The sequence below is a fragment of the Tachypleus tridentatus genome, chromosome 9 (genome assembly GCF_004210375.1).
Source record: "Tachypleus tridentatus isolate NWPU-2018 chromosome 9, ASM421037v1, whole genome shotgun sequence".
Lineage (NCBI taxonomy): Eukaryota > Metazoa > Arthropoda > Merostomata > Xiphosura > Limulidae > Tachypleus > Tachypleus tridentatus.
Window position 1 is genome coordinate 109,390,688 of NC_134833.1, and position 17,896 is coordinate 109,408,583.

Genomic DNA, 17,896 nt, shown 5'->3' on the forward strand with positions numbered 1-17,896 from the left:
AATATGATTCGTAAAATTCAAGCCTAATAAATATGGACATGTCAACAATAAATGTAGTTAAAACCAAATGTATACATTATTACAAAAGAAATAAAGCAGAAGGTGTTAAAACGTTCATACATGAAGACATAAATAAATATACTATTTCAATAGCAACCCACTATCTGTTCATTGAAGACTTCGGAGATCTGATGAGAAGAAACTAATGTATTTATTTTGCAATAAAGCATACACGTGTCTTTAATTACAGTTATTTTTGCATGTAATACTTACAAACCTTGAATGTTCACATGAGTCATCTTTTGTTATCAATATTAAATTATTATTTTGTTCACCATGATTATGTTCTTGTCATACATTTATTACTGTTATTGTTAATAACGTGATTGCATGTCACACAACACACAATAGCTGTTTTGTTCTGCTAAGGCTGGGATTGTGTCTTGTAGGGCGTCTATTTCTTAATAAAGGTATAAGGCCAAACAATGAAGAATTGCAGAATTTGTGTTGGTTTTCTTTTCATAAAATATAAGACCCGGCATAGCCAGGTGGGTTAAGGCACTCGACTCATAATCCGAGGGTCACGGGTTCAAATCCCTAATGCACCAAACATGCTCGCCCTTTCAGCCGTTGAGGCGTTATAAAGTGACGGTCAATCCCACTGTTCTTTGGTAAAAGAGTAGCTTAAGAGTTGGCGGTGGGTGGTGATGACTAGCTGTCTTCAATCTAGTCTTACACTGCTAAATTAGGGACGGCTAGCACAGATAGCCCTCGTGTAGCTTTGCGCGAAATTCAAAAGAAACCAATCATAAAATATATTTACACACTATGTGCACTTTGCTACTTGATTTTTTTGGGTGATTATGAGATGCTTTTTAGTAAAATCCAGCAACAAAGAAAGCAAAACATAGAAGAATAGTTAACAATAATTCTAATATATATATATATACATATCTGTAAGTGTGTCACACCGGTATTCTTTATAAAATCTTCTAGTAAAATTCACTCTCGCTACGTCGATTTAAGTATTATCTTTAGGAATTTTTGTACTTTCATCCATTTGTTTTACTCTTACCATCAGAATAATACCACGTTAATTGTACTTTGCCACCAAGGCAAAGTCAGCTTGAAACAGTGAATTGTGTGTCGAGGACTTCGTATTTGTCATGATGTAAAGTACTTAACATTTTTTAAGGCGTACAAAGACAACTCTACTTGAATGGAATATACTTGAACACAAGTTTGATAAGCATAGCTGAAAGGCCTTGAAACACACATCAAATCTTGGAAGATAAGATTTTGAACAGTCACAGAAAGACATACATAACACATAAATATACTATTTTCCAGTGGAAAGATTATTATTGCACTTAACAAAATGAAGTAAAAGATGGATTCGATATTTAATGAATTAAAATGGGCATATTATACCTGTAAAGATGTATACAGTTCTCTGTGTAAAACATTTTACAAAACCACTTATATATCAGTTCAGCCAAATGATGTGAAATGTTTGAAACATTTAGGTAAAAGATGCGTCACAGCCAGCTGCTCTTTTCCGAACAAAATATCAAATGAACTACCTAGATAATCTAAATATTTTCATATCTGTAATATGATAAGAAATGTGAACGTGTTTAGATTTTATATTTATAATGTAAGGTAAAATGTATATTGGTTAGGTTTGTTTTGAATTTCGCGCAAAACTACTCGAGGGCTATCTGCTTATATAAGCTTTATTATAGTAATCGTCATCTTTGAGGAATTTACTAAACGAATCTTTCCATATTAATATTTTATTTTCTGTGTGTATTTCAGAACTTCCGTTATTTGTATGTGCTCTAACTACATAATGCTTATAAAATTACTAAAAGTATATTTAGAACTGGTATTAGTAAAAGAATATTACAGTATTCAAACTGATAATAATACAGGTCTGCAATGTTTTTATTGTTTGAAATTTTTACATGTTCGATAACAGTAATTCCTGTATGCTGAATTAAAAAATGCTATTAATTTTTTCCCCTCGCATACAGAGTTTTCAGAAAATGGCATGTGTACTTTGACATAACTAAATCTTTCATTGAAATCGGATCGCATTCTGTTATGCTAAAAGTGTTGACAACCACTGGCTATAAATTTATCTAAGCCATTCGCGACGTAAAGGTTTTATCGATCATTTTAGAACACATGAAAAATCCACCCCCAGTATATAAACGGTTGATAAGCAGCATGGCGTGTCAATTCTGGATGCTATCTGTTTGTGCCTCCATATTGCATTATTTTTTTCTTTTCAATATTATTATTTATCGCTATGGCAACAACATGTGTAAGTGATCCAAACATGTTATGTTATAATTGTGGTAAATTTGTTGAAAAGAATTATGGGTAAAACATTATAGAAATCGTCAAAAAAGCATACTTCGCATATTTTGGAATAAAACTTAGGAACCAAGACAAATCATGGGCTCTGCACAAAATTTGCACCTTATGTGTTGAAGAGTTGAAGGAACAGACTAGCGGTAACAAAAAGTGTTTTCTTTTTGGAGTTGCAGGAGTCTGGCGTAAGCCGATAAACCAGGTGATGACTGCTATTTTAGTGCATGTAACGTACAAGTTACAACACTGGAAATAAAAAAGGAATTTCTTAGCCAAACCTTAATCTACTATTAGGCCTGTTGCTCACAGATCTGTAAATATTTCACCCGAGGCTCTTAATATAGTTTCATCTGATTCGGAATCTGATATCAATAGATGATAATTTTTTTTCAACCAGAATCATCTGATGAACCACAATTTTCCACACAAAGTAAACCTAGTGATTTTAGGGTGAAGATTTTGTGGTAAAGACTTAATTTTCTCTAAGAACATCATTTTACTCATAAATAAATCGTGAGAAAAAAATTATACCATAGTTTTCGCCAAAAAGTTCACTGGTTTATTGCAACAATAATGATGAATAAACACTGATGTTAGGAGCTGTAGAATATGAACCAAAGGGGTGGTAATTGTTCATTAATTCCTCATAAAAAAGTCTGAAAAGTGTTCTTCTTTACAATGGTAACATATAAGTATTTGTTCATATTTTTCATTCACTCCACTTGAAGGAAACGTACGAAGATTTCGAAATTCTTCTTAATAATGTCAAAAAAGAAACAACGTGGTTGGCTACTTTGTAGAGACTTAAAAGTCCTTTGTGTGCTGTTGGGTCAACAATCTGGTTATACAAAGTTTCCATGTGTTTTGTATGAATTGAACAGCAGAACATGAAACCAGCACTCTATAAAGAAACAACGGTGATGCAGAGTCAGCGTGATACGAAAATCGAAAAACATTAAACATGAAATTTGGTTCACACAAAGAAAGTTTATTACCACCACCTTACATAAATCTGCACCTGATGAAGCAGTTTATAAAGGCCTTAGACAAAGATGGATACCGTTTCATGCATTTACGTGGGTAATTCCCAGCTCTTTCAAACAGTGGCGTATTTAGGCAAGGGCTAGAGAGGGATTAGCCCCAGGTTCCATGGTCTTAATGGGAATCCATTGATAATTTTATTCTATCTAAAATTAAATGGGATGTTGGGAAAAAATTATTAGCCCCTGGGCCCACATAACCTTAAATCCGCTACTGCTTTCAAAAGTGAAACTTAAAGAAGGAATTTTTATTGGGCCTCAAATTAGAAACTTTTCCTGATGAACTGCTCGAAAGGACGATAAGGAAAGTTGAAAAAGAAGCGTGGATTTTCTTAAAAAGATTTTGTTGAAAATCTTTTAGAACACAACAAGAACACAAATTACGAAAATGTTGTCAGTAACATGATCGACAAATTCAGAGAATTGAGGTGTAGTATGAAATTGAAACTTCATTTCTTACACTCACATTTTGACTATTTCCCTGAAAATCTCGGTGCCGTTAGCAAAGAATAAGGGGAAGGTTTCATTGAGACATCAGGGAAATGGAATTGGAATATCAGATAATGTGGAACATCAGCATAATGTCTGAGTACTGCTGGTCTTTGAAACAAGACGCAATAAAGACCACAACAGGTAGTTTTTTTTATACTAAAAAACGTAGATTGCACATAAAAACCAGGAAGAATGAAGATGTGTATTCGTTTGATATCAATGTTCTTCCCTTTTCTTCAGTTTGTTTTTTTGTTAACAAACGTAATAATAAAAATGTTCATTATAGTAATTTAAACAATAATTTGATCTAAGTAAGTTTTTTTGTTCCCAATTTGTAAAACATATAACGTGATAGAAGAAAAATGGATATTATTTTCGAAATATGCGTAGCTTAATTATGGAAAATACGTTATTAAAACCAAAACAACTTTTATGAATTTTAAATTCGTAGGTCTGTGTACTTTTATGAAACAAAATTACGAACAACATTACACAATAATCAGTTTTATATTCATTATCAATAAGTGAAGTTATGAAAAACAATATTTTTATTTTGAAATATACTAGATAATTATTTGAGAAACTCCAGTACCAAATTTTGGCTTTATCAAATAAGTAATTTACTGTGCGAATATTGTTTTCTGAAATACATTAATTTATTAATAATTAACTTCAGATATTTATCAAATCAATAATCGTCATATGATTGGAACGTTGTGCGTTACCTATCTGCAAGTTTGTTTTAATCGGTTTGGAATGGTGATTGAAACATTGGTTGGCCTGTATATGTTCAGGAAATGAAAAAATATTACAAAATACGTTTTACATAACGTATAAAGTATGCTAATTTACTTCATCACTTGTCCTTTAATCTTATCTTAACTTTTACAATCATTTCGATGTTATTCTCACAGGAAACGTTTTTATATAGAGGGTTTATATAGCTAGACACAGGGTCATAAATATTCCACGTTACAAAATCCTGAGTCACATACTGCATGTTAGATAACCATCTTAGTTATTAAAAACCTTTACAACAATTAATACTATTTCACGTTGTACCATATAGTACGTTTTCTATAATTATATATGTGTAAACATGACGAATGTTATATACTTTTAAAACTGTTTAATATATATGTCTAGTTGTACATTTATTTTTAGAAACACCTAAGTGTGTGTGTATTTTTTTCAAGTACATAATATACTGATAAGTTTCTTACCGCAAAATAGTCTTCGAGGTAGGTAATTCACCGTACAAAATACGGCAATGCTCCTCAGCTGTGCATTAGTTGTTAACAAAAGACAATAATAAAATTATAATGTATAACCCAATAATCTCACTGTGAATCAGAAGTATCTTCAGATCTTAAGACACTAAAACTTCGGTTCGATTCCCTGTGGTATGTTCAAGGCCGATAATCTGTTTTGTCGCTTAATGTATAAAAGGTATTTCCTTATAACAAATGTCCTACTCCGTTGTTGTCATTTAAAATATTTATAATTGCAAATACAACCACATTTTATAAAATTTGCTAATATGAAATAATTATTTCTAGCGGAGTATAACAGCTGAGATATTGTGTTCTGTTTGGGACTAAAATCCAAATAGCTCAATAGTTAGAACATCGGTTTGAAAATATTAATGTAGTTTTGATATTTAGTCCCAGTCAGGAAAACGTATTAATATCGTGATTTATCTAAATATATTTCATAACATAAGATTCGCTTATAGATGAATAATATACATTTAATTGATTAACACTTCATACATACCTCAGAATGACAAACTTTTCTGATATATCACAGGTTTCTACGAAACGTTAACTGGGAAATCTGAACAGTGAAAAGAGGACATTAAGTACTAAACTAAAATAGCGAAAAATATTTTCAAGGGTATTTTTATTTATTTTTAGGCATAATGAATTGAAATTTTATGATCATTTGAAAATTTCTGTTTCGGCAACATTTTTCCGGAAAAGATCACTCTTTTATGGGCTGCTTTCTGTTTGTTTTTGTTCTTTTGCTTTTTCCTTTCTTTTCATGAAAATAAACACAAAGAAATGGCAATGCTTTTACTATTTCATTATTTTTTTTGATGAATACTTATGTTGACATTCCAACAAATACAGGTTTCACAATAAAACGCCTTCCAACAAGTACATAATCCATAACGAAACACCTTCTAACAGGTACAGGTTTCATAACAAAATGATTTACAACGCTAAAATCAGGGGTTCCGGTTCCACCTGGTGGACTCAGCAGATAGTCCGATGTGGCTTTGCTATATCAAAACACACAAACACATAACGAAACACCTTCCAACAAATACAGAATCAATAATGAAACACTTTTTAACAAGTACAGACTTCATAATGAAACACCCGCTTGGACTCCTCCATCAGCTGCCTTCCTTTCCTTCCTCATTTTTCTGTTTCATTTGGCTGGTTGGTTTTGTTTTTTACTTACTTCCCGTCAGGAAAGTCTTCGATAGAGTTTGCCTCCTTCATCATCTTATATCTTTTTTATAGAATAATAATAGAATATGGTTTGGTTTGTTTTAAATTTCACGCAAAGCTACTTGAGGGTTATCTGTGTTAGCCGTCCCTAATTTAGCAGTATATGACTAGAGGGAAGCCAGCTAGTCATCACCACCCATCGCCAACTCTTGAGCTGATTTTTTACCAACGAATAGTGTGGTTGACCGTAACATTCTAACGCTCCCGCCTCTGAAACGGCGAGCATGTTTGATGTGACGGTGATTCGAATTCGCGACCCTCAGATTACGGGTCGAGCGCCTTAACCACCTGGACATGCCGGACTGAGCCTTTTTGGAAAACTGATACCCGTAACTGTAAATGGATGTAAAAATTTTTGTCAGTTAGGGATTAATTTAATTAAGGATAAAAATATGTATCTTTATCTCATACGTATTTCAATTAGACTCTTAATTTTTCACAAAAAAGATTGGTGACCAAGAAGGTGCTAGTTTTGATTACAATTAATTTAGTTTTAATTTTATTCTAAATACATTGATCTTTCTCAAAGCACAATGCGTTGTTCTTATTTCATCTTTCAGTTTTAGTTGCACATACTTTATGTTTCTTTTATGTTCATATTAAAAATAAAAGAAACATAATTTCATAACATTTTGGAAGATCAGATGTAGTTAAAATAAAAGTAATAAATATATATATTTATATTTTTAGCTATTTGACTAAACAAGTGTTTTCTAAACTATGGGACACGCTCTCTAGAGCGATGGCCCTTTGGCAGTTGAGCCTAAAAATAATAACGAAAGAAACTGAACAGTTGGAGACAACAATAACCAATGAAAACCATCACTTTGATAGTTTTTTTTTTATCTCGCATCTAGTCACTTCTTACAAGAATATTTTATTAACAAATAAAGAAAATGTTAAATTTGTTGATATCACTTGCGAAAATTATTTTAATATGAAAGGGACGCAACATAAAAACTTTGCTGTATTAGGGTCGCTATTTATAGTTTGAAGAACGCTGTATTATACATTGATTTAAACTACTGACTAGGTTTCTTGTTAGCTCTAAATTAGCACTTTCAAAGTATTGTTTCGTTTATTCTTAAGTGCAGAGATGCACAATGGACACAACTATCTGTTCTGTATGCACCATGGTCATGGAGACCCGGTTTATATATATACATGTACGAGTTTTGAGACTTGCCGCTGAGTCACTGAGTATATTTTTAACGTTAATAATTACAATCACAAGAGCAAAATAACATAATGGCATCATATATACAATGAAATTACTTGCCCGTGTCAAGTAAAGAGTTATAAGTTAGTCTAGTGTTGCTGTAACATTTGGGAGGCTGTCAAGTGATTGTAATAGAAACAGTGGCGGATTTTAGGTTGTGTTGGCCCAGGGGCAAATAACTTTTGTGGACCTTACATCCCATGTAATTTTATACAGAATAAAAGTATTACTAAGATCCCATTAAGACTATGCGCCCTGGAGCTGAGCCTTCTCTAGCCCCTGCCTGAATACGTCACTGAATATAAATGTAGTAAATTGATGAAATTGCGAATTATATTGCGGATATGTGACCTCTGTTATGTTTTTAGCTCGCAAGTAACGCAACACTTGGTCGAAGTATTTCAGATCAATGTCTGTAACTGCTATTAATTTATCACGAAATAAAATACTTTGTTTTGAACAATGAAACCTTATAAAAACCTTATTTCTAAGAGCTTTGAAAATAAATGAATATTTGGCTTGAGAATTGTTCGAAGTTATTACAGCGACAAACATGAGACACTGAATCATTTTAACACGGATGTTTTTCATTGCAAAATGTTTAAACATTTATGTGTTGTAAAGATGGCTTGGTTTACTTTTCAAGGCGAATAAAGGTGAAGATCTGTGAATGCGACAGGAAAAGTATCATATATTTCTCATGCGTATTGTCTCTTTGAGAGGAATTTTAATACATTATTTACCAATTTATCCTCAAGAGAGGGAAAATAGTTGTTTAAAAAATATTAGCTTATAGTAAACGTGACAAACACTTATGAAGACGCGTCAAATAATTTAAATATATTTGTCGCAATTGTTTGTTTTTCGTATTACCTTTTTTTTTCTTAGTGGTCAAGCCAAATTGTTATCTATTATTGCAACTAAATATCTGCAACAATGAATAATTATGACGATTCTGAATATTATATTTACAAATAATCACTAAAAAATTAGTTTTTAAAATAGTCCATTTCCGGTCTACCAGTAAAACAACACTAAACAGAGCAAATTACACCTTGATAACCAAACATAAATAAATTTATAACCTTGGGTTTAAAAAAATTAAACCTTAGCGCAAAATGAGTGCTGGGGTGATTGGGTGGCCCTTTACTGTTGTTTGAGATTATGGATTGAATAAAGATCGACTACACATGAGCCACAATATATAGCTAATCTATACGGAAATCTATGGATGGTAGGTTCAAAGCTGACACCAACAATGACTAATTTATTTTTTGTGTTTTCTTGAAAATCTTTGATTGAATGAATGCTCCGACACACTTAATCCACCTCATTATTAAAGGTGTATTGCTGATAGTGTCGTCGTCTTTAAAAGTAACAAAAGTGAATGTTCAACAACCGCGGCAATTGAAATACTTTTAAGCAGGATTAGAGTAACTCAGTCTACAAGACCTCTCCCTGCTATTTCTTAGCTATATTTTTATACGCCAGCAGCACCAAGTATGGGGTACGAATATACTTGAATTTATTTTATTACTCCTCAGAATCTTTACCAGATTACACTCAAATTCAAATTATTTTAGGCAGGATTAGAATAAATTAACCTATGAGACCTTGAGCGTGATTAAATACATCAATCAAAAGGGTTTGACCTCCTTACTTTAAAACTGTGATTAAATCTTAAAACGATCAACAGATGATTGAGCTACGAGCTAAGAATTTGTATTTGATAAAAATGTAATATTTTGTTATTTAAGTCGTATTTCAATTCTCAACTTGTTGATATCAAATTTTGAAGTAAAACGATGAACAAACAAAGATTACAACTGGCTTAGTTATAGAATCATTTTTAACGATTATCGCTTGAAACACACTCTTACAATAACATACTAACCAATTGTATTAATAAAGTTTTAACTTTATCGTCTATAGGAGAAACATGCAAAATAAAAGTTTCAGTACACGATAATAAACATATCCATGTATTAATAAATACTCTTTGTTGGTTTAATTGCTTAGCAATGGTTCTTCACAGTTTTAATGTGTATAATTTAAAAATTAATTGCATTTTCTTGAATCACTACGTTACGTTTGACGAACTATTAATTTCTAAAAGGCTGTGAAATTTTAAAGAAAGAAAAAGTAAATATTTTAGGCATTTAAATAGGGTACTCGTGGTTAACTGACCTTGTGAATGAACACATACAGTCATAAAAACATAAATCATACTCTGCACAATAATGAAATGAAAAGGTTATTTTAAGAAGATTCTTGATTGACGTTAAATGTATATGTCGAATTTTTGTCATTGTGTTTAACTCCCAGCTTTAACTATTTTTTATCTATAATTTAATAATTATATAAAAACCTCCAGAAATACATAAATAAGTTTAAATTTTTTTTCAAAAGTTTGGAGACAGATATTCCAAAGAAAATGTAATTTATCATTCAAGTTACTAAAACTTATTTGTTTTGGTTATGCGAAGACTTCATTGCCTACTGTATTAGATTTTTATATCAGTAAAAACATTATCAAAGTGTATAATAAATATATAAACAAATGAGAAAATAGATCACAAAACCATTTTTGTATATTTAGTAACAATAGTGATATATTTAATTATACATATTCTAGTAAACGTTTATTATACAATTATTCTGTGTGCCTAATTCTGATTGGTAGCTGTTTAAAGAATCACAATCTTTGGTTGATTACCGCCATTTTGAATATAAGGATAACAACGTAAGTAAATATCTGTCACTTCTCAGTACGTTTTCAGATATATCTTTATTCATAAAGTAAGCGAAACACAAAAGTAATTTGATTATAACTGTACATCGTAATTAAACAGTTTATATCAATTAAAATACAAATCTAAATGTCTTAATAAACGATTTAACATTTTGTTATTTTGAATTTAGAGACAAAATGTTATATTGCGTTGCAAAGGCCTCTATATTGTAATTGTATATAATTATATACTTACGTAATAGGTAAAGCAAAACCCACAGTATGGACAAAAGTACAGCAGACATTAAAAATAGATATCAGTACATTAAATATATAGCTGAAATTCCTATAATAGTACGACAAAATTACTACTTAAGTAGTAATACTTCACTTTTTTATCAAAAACTATTGATACCTTGCTTAATAATGATTTATTTAATGATTTCATCTTGGTAAACGCTGATTGGTTACTGCATAAAAAACTTCATCTGATATCTGAAGTAACGGTTTTATGCGCCATATGCATTGTTAGTCCTCTTTCAAAGGTCTCATGCAGTACAACTGTTTCCTTCAGCCTGATAACTCAGAAACCAGAAGGTATTTTCTTTCTTATATTTTACATTTTTGGATTGAAACAATTTTATAATCAAGTTCATCCCTTTAAAGCTAAAATATTTATGATTATTTTTTCTGTTAGTTTAACGATAGAGCTATATGTAATGGAAATTAACTGGTGATGCCTACTCTAGTGTTATTTTGTGGTTTGAAATTGACTGTTTAAAAATGTTCATAAATGTGGTAATTTCTTGTAGATCTGTGTTAATTCCTGCTTGTTGTTAAACGCAAAGCTTTAAATGGTCTATAAGTGCTGTGATCACCGTAGGTTTCAAACCCTAAATTTTAACATTTACAAGTTGATTATTAGCCTAGGAAGTTACAAAAAAGGCACGTGGGAAAAGTTTAAAATCTTCTTTTAAGACTTAGCTTTTTAATATACTTTTCTGTCTCAAATACAGAATATTTATGGAATATCTACTGTTCACGCTTACAAATTCCTTGTGCGTAAAGTTGTGATAAAAGTACGACAGAAAATGTTTGTTTATTTTTTAATTTTGCGCAAAGCTACACGAGGGCTATCTGCGCTAGCCGTCCCTAATTTAGCAGTGTTAAACTAGAGGGAAGGCAGCTAGTCATCACCGCCCACAGCCAATTTTGGGCTATACTTTTCCCAACGAATAGTGGGATTGACCATTACATTGTAACGCCCCGACAGCTGAAACGGAGATTCAAACTCGCAACCTTCAGGTTATGAGTCGAGTTCCATAACCACCTGGCCATACCGGGTCTACGGAGAATGAATAATCTTTTAGATTTTGATTGAATGTAGTATCAGAAATAGTTCCATAAAATTCTTACTTTACATTTCAAATTGCAAACCTAAAAGCTCTAAAACTAAAGTCTGAAATTTATTTCGTTTAAACTTTCAAAGTAGTAACCACTCTTATTTCGGGAGTAACAGTTATATACGGTTATAACAAATTAAAGAAAAAAATAGTAATTTTTAGTAACTTCCCACTTTAAGGCGTTTGATTATTTTTCAGTATATAGAGGAACACGTGTATAAAACAAGCGTACCCGTGTATCAAACCTCTACTTGTACTGTGTATGGCCATACAAATTATCAGTTACTGTTTGCAACACCAAGATACTTACATACATTTGTTCAAAGTTCATACCGTGCAGTTCCAAGAGACTAAAACACTAGTGCAGTTTATATATCAACTTTTGTCTTTTTATCTTTTCAAAAAATAGAGACAACATTAAAATTTTATTGTAAAACTATAACCAATGTTCTAATTTTTGTTAAATGACGGTGCTTTTTCATAACTTTTTTCTCTTTGTAGAAAATTTTCCCAATGATCAAAAACTTCGAGTTTTTTTTAGACTTATGTTACTTTTTGTTAGCTTTCTTCTTTGTAAAAAAATTGTTCCACTCCGATTGGATATTTTCTCCTGTTGTTACCTGGGAAATGTTAGGTTTTCCGAAGTATTTATTAGTTCAGTCTTTCGTTCTTATTATTTCAAAATCACAAAATAAAATTCTGTTGAATGTTTCGAACTAAGTAAATAGAAATAAATGGTGATATCTTAAGACTACATATTAAATTAGGTCTGACATGGCTCGATGGTTAGGGTTCCAGTCTAAAAATCTTCAAACTACACTTTGCACTTTGGAAACGGAAAACGCATTATAAATCAAATCCAACTATACGATTAAACCAACCCAAGGTATCGTAGTTAGTGTTCTAGGTTATTTTGAATTTCGCGCAAAGCTACACAAGGGCTATCTGCGCTGGTCGTTCTTAGTTTAGCAGAGTAAGAGTAGAGGAACGGCAACTAGCATCACCACCCACCGCCAACTCTTGGGCTACTCTTTTACCAAAGAATAGTGGGACTGACCGTCATATTATAACCCCCCACACTGCTGAAAGGGCGAGCATGTTTGGTGCGAAAGGGGTTCGAATCCGCGACGCTCGGATTACGACTCGAACGCTTTAACCCACCTATCTGTACCGGGGCCAGGTTGCTAGTGTTGTCAACCATCTCAAAATTATAGTCGGCCATTGCCGCTGAATCTTGTGTAATTATGTACAGTTATCCAAAATCAAAACAAATTAAAACAAATCGCATACATAAATTCAGAGACATCGGTTTTACGCTACTGTCTTCAAATTTTAATAGTTTTTGAGACAAAAATTATGTGAAGTATTAACAATTTTTATTTCTGAGACAATAGCCAGAAACCTAGCAGTAAACCCCTCCTTCTCCTACCAGAAGCTCAGTAGTAAGTTTGGGGCTTATAAGTCTAAAAAAGTTGTTTTTTATCTGCGGTGAACAGGGCACAGGTAGTAAATAGTATATTGTGTCGCTTTGTATGTGAAGGTAAACGTAATTGTATAGCGTCTCTCGGGTTGTGTGTGTGTGGGTGATATTTTTAAAGCATGAATCCAACTAAATTCGCACAGGTATTCCCATAGTGTATTCAGTAAAAATAGTTATAATACGACGTACGTTGAAAATGAAATCCAAAAACATGAGCTCGCGCTATTTCGTTAAAGGTTAAGTCAAAATATAATCGAAAAATGAAATAAATTTGGGAAGACGACGAAAACCTGCATACAGAGAGAAATTCGTAATGAAATTATCGTTATGCATTTTCGAATAATTCTGCTAGAGTAAAACATTTTTATATAAATTATCAATATCTATTTCCGTAAGCAAGTCCGTGAGTTGTCTTTCATTCCAACAAAAAACTCATTTAAAACCTATAATGTCGGAAATGTTTGCAATTTTCGTGATTCTTTGTTGTATTTAAAACACAAGAAATACAATTTGTAATCTCGATTTTTGTTATTTATCCTTCTTAATACGGTGGGTCCCGGCATGGTCAAGCGAGTTAAGGCGTTCAACTCGTAATCTGAGGGTCGTGGGTTCGAATCCCCGTCACACCAAACATGCTCACCCTTTCAGCCGTGGGGGCGTTATAATGTGACGGTCAGTCCCACTATTCGTTGGTAAAAGAGTAGCCCAAGAGTCGGCGGTGGGTGGTGATGACTAGCTGCCTTCCCTCTAGTCTTACACTGCTAAATTAGGGACGGTTAGCGCGGATAGTCCTCGAGTAGCTTTGCGCGAAATTAAAAACAAACAAACAATCATAGTTCTACAGCATTTTTATTTTATAGGCTCACCCCCAGTGGCTCAGCGGTATGTCTGCGGACTTACAATGCTAAAAACCGGGTTTCGATACCCGTGGTGAACAGAGCACAGATAGCCCATTATGTAGCTTTGTGCTTAATTCAAAACAACATTGTTTTCAGATGACACAACAAACTCTATTCGCTCTAAATTATTCAGAAAATGATTGTTGTCAGAGAACCAATTTGCAATAGGTTATCCAGATAATCATTGTGTTTACTTGAGCATCAGGACAATGACTATTTCCAGTTGATTTAGTTTTATGCCCCCCAGTGACTCAGTGGTATGTCTGGGGACTTACACACTAAAAATCGGATTTCGATACCCGTGGTGGGCAGAGCACAGATAGCCCATTGTTTAATTCTAAACAAACAACCAAACAAAACAAAATCTTAATACGGAATAGAAGCAGTTATATTGCCAAAATAAAAGCAAATTAAACTCTTTCATAAACTTATGTCTGACACAAACTATTGTAATGTTTTATAGGGTTACTTCACACATAAAGGCTGGTAACTCGCATCACTGGGTTGTAAGTCGTACAGAAACAATAATAAATACTTTGCAATGAAATTGAATAACCAGATTATCAGATTTCTTCTACAAAGCTGTTTTTAATTACAGATGTCATAGACATAAAACGCAAACAGAAATATCAATATGACGTACAGGTAAATCGAATGTATTGCATTGTAACTGAGGAAGAGAGATACATTGAGCGTTCTAAGTCCTATAAATGTTTAAGGGCTGCTCTTATTCAATGTTCTCATTGAAAGTATATTGGCTTAAGCAGGCGTGTACACTAACGCTATTGCATCCATTAGCGTGTTTAGCTTTTTATGTTTACCACAGCTAGTACACGATATTTCATATTGTGATTTTAAACGTGCAAATTGGGACACTACCCCAGGCGTTGGCGCTTATGTTTTTGTTTACAATGGACAAGGTGAAAACTAATCACTTTTTATGTGTCACATACAAAGCATCTTGATATTTATCCATAATATAAAACATCTTACCAAAAGAACAGCTCTAATTTATGGAATATGATTGGTATATCAATATGACCAATATAATATATATATATACGTGGTTCATTATAAATCAACATTACCCGCCAAAAATAAGGATTAATAGCACCCACATTGTGTTCGAAACATAAAACCAAAACCTTTATTAGGTTATCTATTAATGTGGTTTATGATTAAACCAAAAACAATTTATCGTGTTATTGCACACAAGCATATCATGAATTGATTCAGGTATGATTTAACAGTTCTATACAATGCGATAGCGACAGACTCACCTCAGCTAGAAGTTTTCTTTCATGTTTAAAATGTTTATAGAAACATTTCATAACAATTTCACTAAAGATTCAACTGTTGTAGCGCAAATTATTTATTCGGTAATTTTGGTAACATATAAAAACACGGGGTATAAAAAGAGCCTGTCGGGAAGTTACCATTTTGATGTATAATTATTTAAATAATTGTTCAAACCTTTCCAGTTCAACTGTGTACTCTTTTTCTATGATAATAAACATCAATTTTTCACCTTTATATTGTGAATAATACTTTAATAGCAACCAACTTATAATTTATTGTACTTCAAAAACGTAATATAAATGTTATACCGGTGTTTTTGTTTTGTACTTTATGTCAAAATTTATACAACTTTTCAAGTAATTGAAGGTATACTTGTTTTCCATTAACAGATTGTTCCTGCGAGAAAATCATGAGGCTGTTTTCTTTGCTTTTTGTTTCTGGTAAGTTTTGGTTTCTCAGTTTCCTTCATCGCGCATCCGATAAATTTTGCTGCTAATTTTTTCACCATACGAAAAATACTTAATGAAACACTATTTTCGTAATGTTTAACAACCATGGTAATAAAATTTTCAGTACAGAAAGAAAAACCACTTGAAATTCACAATGTATATTTAGAGAATAAAACATTACAAAGTCACGAGAGATCATCTTGACAATCATAGACTTACCATTTTTTTTGTTAACGTCTCTGTAACCAATCTCTTGATTAAATGTTAAAACCAGTACAAATCAGTATTCTTTTACAATATTCACTCCACATTGTTGCAAATAACTAACCAATTAATTGTTGCTGTTATGGGAACTCACCATTATTTGGATTTGTACAAAATTTATATACATGATAATATCATGCAAAATCAGTATTCAAATTATAAATAAAATATTCATTTAGTCTAAATTGTACAAGAATCTTTTACACATAAATATAATCCATGCTCAAGTGTATAATTTTAAACTTTTCCAACAGGTGCTAACGCTTGCTCCACATTACAGTGCAACTTAGTTAAAAGGTTACAAACAAAATGATGGATGATATTAATTTGCTTCACATCATGATTGCCAATTTAGCTAAGGTAAAAGCAAGAATATAAATGATTTAAAAGTAAACCTCCCATACTTATGCGGAGAAAAAATCCTCACTATGTTACAGAAGTCCAACTTGCAGCAAATATAACGTTAAATTGCACCTAAACCATTCGGATGATCTTATAGCATGGTTGGATGCATGTAGTTCTTCACTAGTCTCAAACGTAGAAAAAGTCTCTCTCCTGATGTCACAATGACGGGTACAGTAAATAGTTGTGAAATGTAAGAATAAAGATTGGATATCGAATCAGAATAGGTGCATTTTCAGAGACTAACTGGACACAATAGCTGATAAAGCATTACAGCTGAGACTCACGACATCTCAACCTATGTCACTCATTTTTAGAGCCAAGTGTTTGCATCTATCTTTTAAAGTATTTGTATTTTTGCTCTAACCTATTTCTTTGGTAGAAAACAAGAGGGAAACCTCAATAGCCGCGGCACTTGAACCTCTTTGAATTAGTAAACTAATTTATGATATCTTTTTTTCCTTTTTTCATTAGCTGTATTTTTCTGTGCCAGCAATATCAAGCGTAGGGTGCAATTGTACCGAGTTCTATTTTATTACTTATTAGGTACCCTACCCTAAATTGAAATTACTTTAGGCAAGATTAGAGCAAATTAATGTATAAGATCTTGGACGAGATGAAATATATCGTTTGAAAGTGTTAGGCCTTCTTAGTCCAAACCTATAATTAAATCTCTAATCGGTCAAAAATGAGTTTCAGCTAAGAAAAATCTATCATTCTGGTTAGTTGCAGCTGTATCAACTATTGGAAGGTAAATATCTTGCTTAAATCAAATCTCTGAAGCTCTAGCGACAACATCTGGACATTCATAATCAAGCATTATTTTCTTCCTTTGGCTTCTCTGTTCTGGAAATACTATCTCGATTTCCATTTGGTCTGTGATTTTCCGTACAAAAGCGTGAGCTGATGCAAACCAGTTTGTTCTAAGATATTGGAGAAATTTAATCACTACGGTAATTTCATTTTAAATATATTATTCCTATACTAATGTCCCAAAGCACTTTGCTTGCAATATTGATTTGAAACAAAACATCGTGACAAGACACACTAGGAAGTGTCCTCAAGATTACTTTTGTGTAAGGTTCGATTGCGCTGATACAGACTCACTGTTCTTTTTATGAGTTGTGTGATCTACCAGAGATTCGAGGGAGCCATGCACTCCACTGAGTTCATATCAAAACAATTTAACACTTTTAATATGACTCTCCCCGCTATTGTCTGAAAGTTGTTTGACGGTAAACTGTTCTAATATGGGCCAGCCATGGAGATAATAAGAATACGCCATAGCATTTCATACAATTTCTCGAACAACCACGATGA

At 32.5% G+C, this 17,896-nt stretch overlaps 1 protein-coding gene and 1 long non-coding RNA gene across 2 annotated transcripts in view; one reads left to right on the top strand and one right to left on the bottom strand.

The window, feature by feature from the left end:
- Positions 1-6,583: 6,583 nt before the first annotated feature.
- Positions 6,584-10,777, bottom strand: LOC143226022 (uncharacterized). The gene is made up of 2 exons (XR_013014249.1): positions 10,637-10,777; positions 6,584-6,763 (listed from the first exon to the last, which is right to left on the bottom strand). It is a non-coding gene; the product is annotated as an uncharacterized LOC143226022 (long non-coding RNA).
- A 74-nt stretch (positions 10,778-10,851) lies between these two features.
- LOC143226019 (uncharacterized) overlaps positions 10,852-17,896 on the top strand; it is a 55,182-nt gene continuing 48,137 nt past the window's right edge. Inside the window, exons 1-2 of the mRNA XM_076456389.1 lie at positions 10,852-10,977; positions 15,851-15,901. Coding sequence (XP_076312504.1) covers positions 15,871-15,901 — 31 coding nt within the window. The 5' untranslated portion in view covers positions 10,852-10,977; positions 15,851-15,870. The remainder of the gene's footprint in view (positions 10,978-15,850; positions 15,902-17,896) is intronic.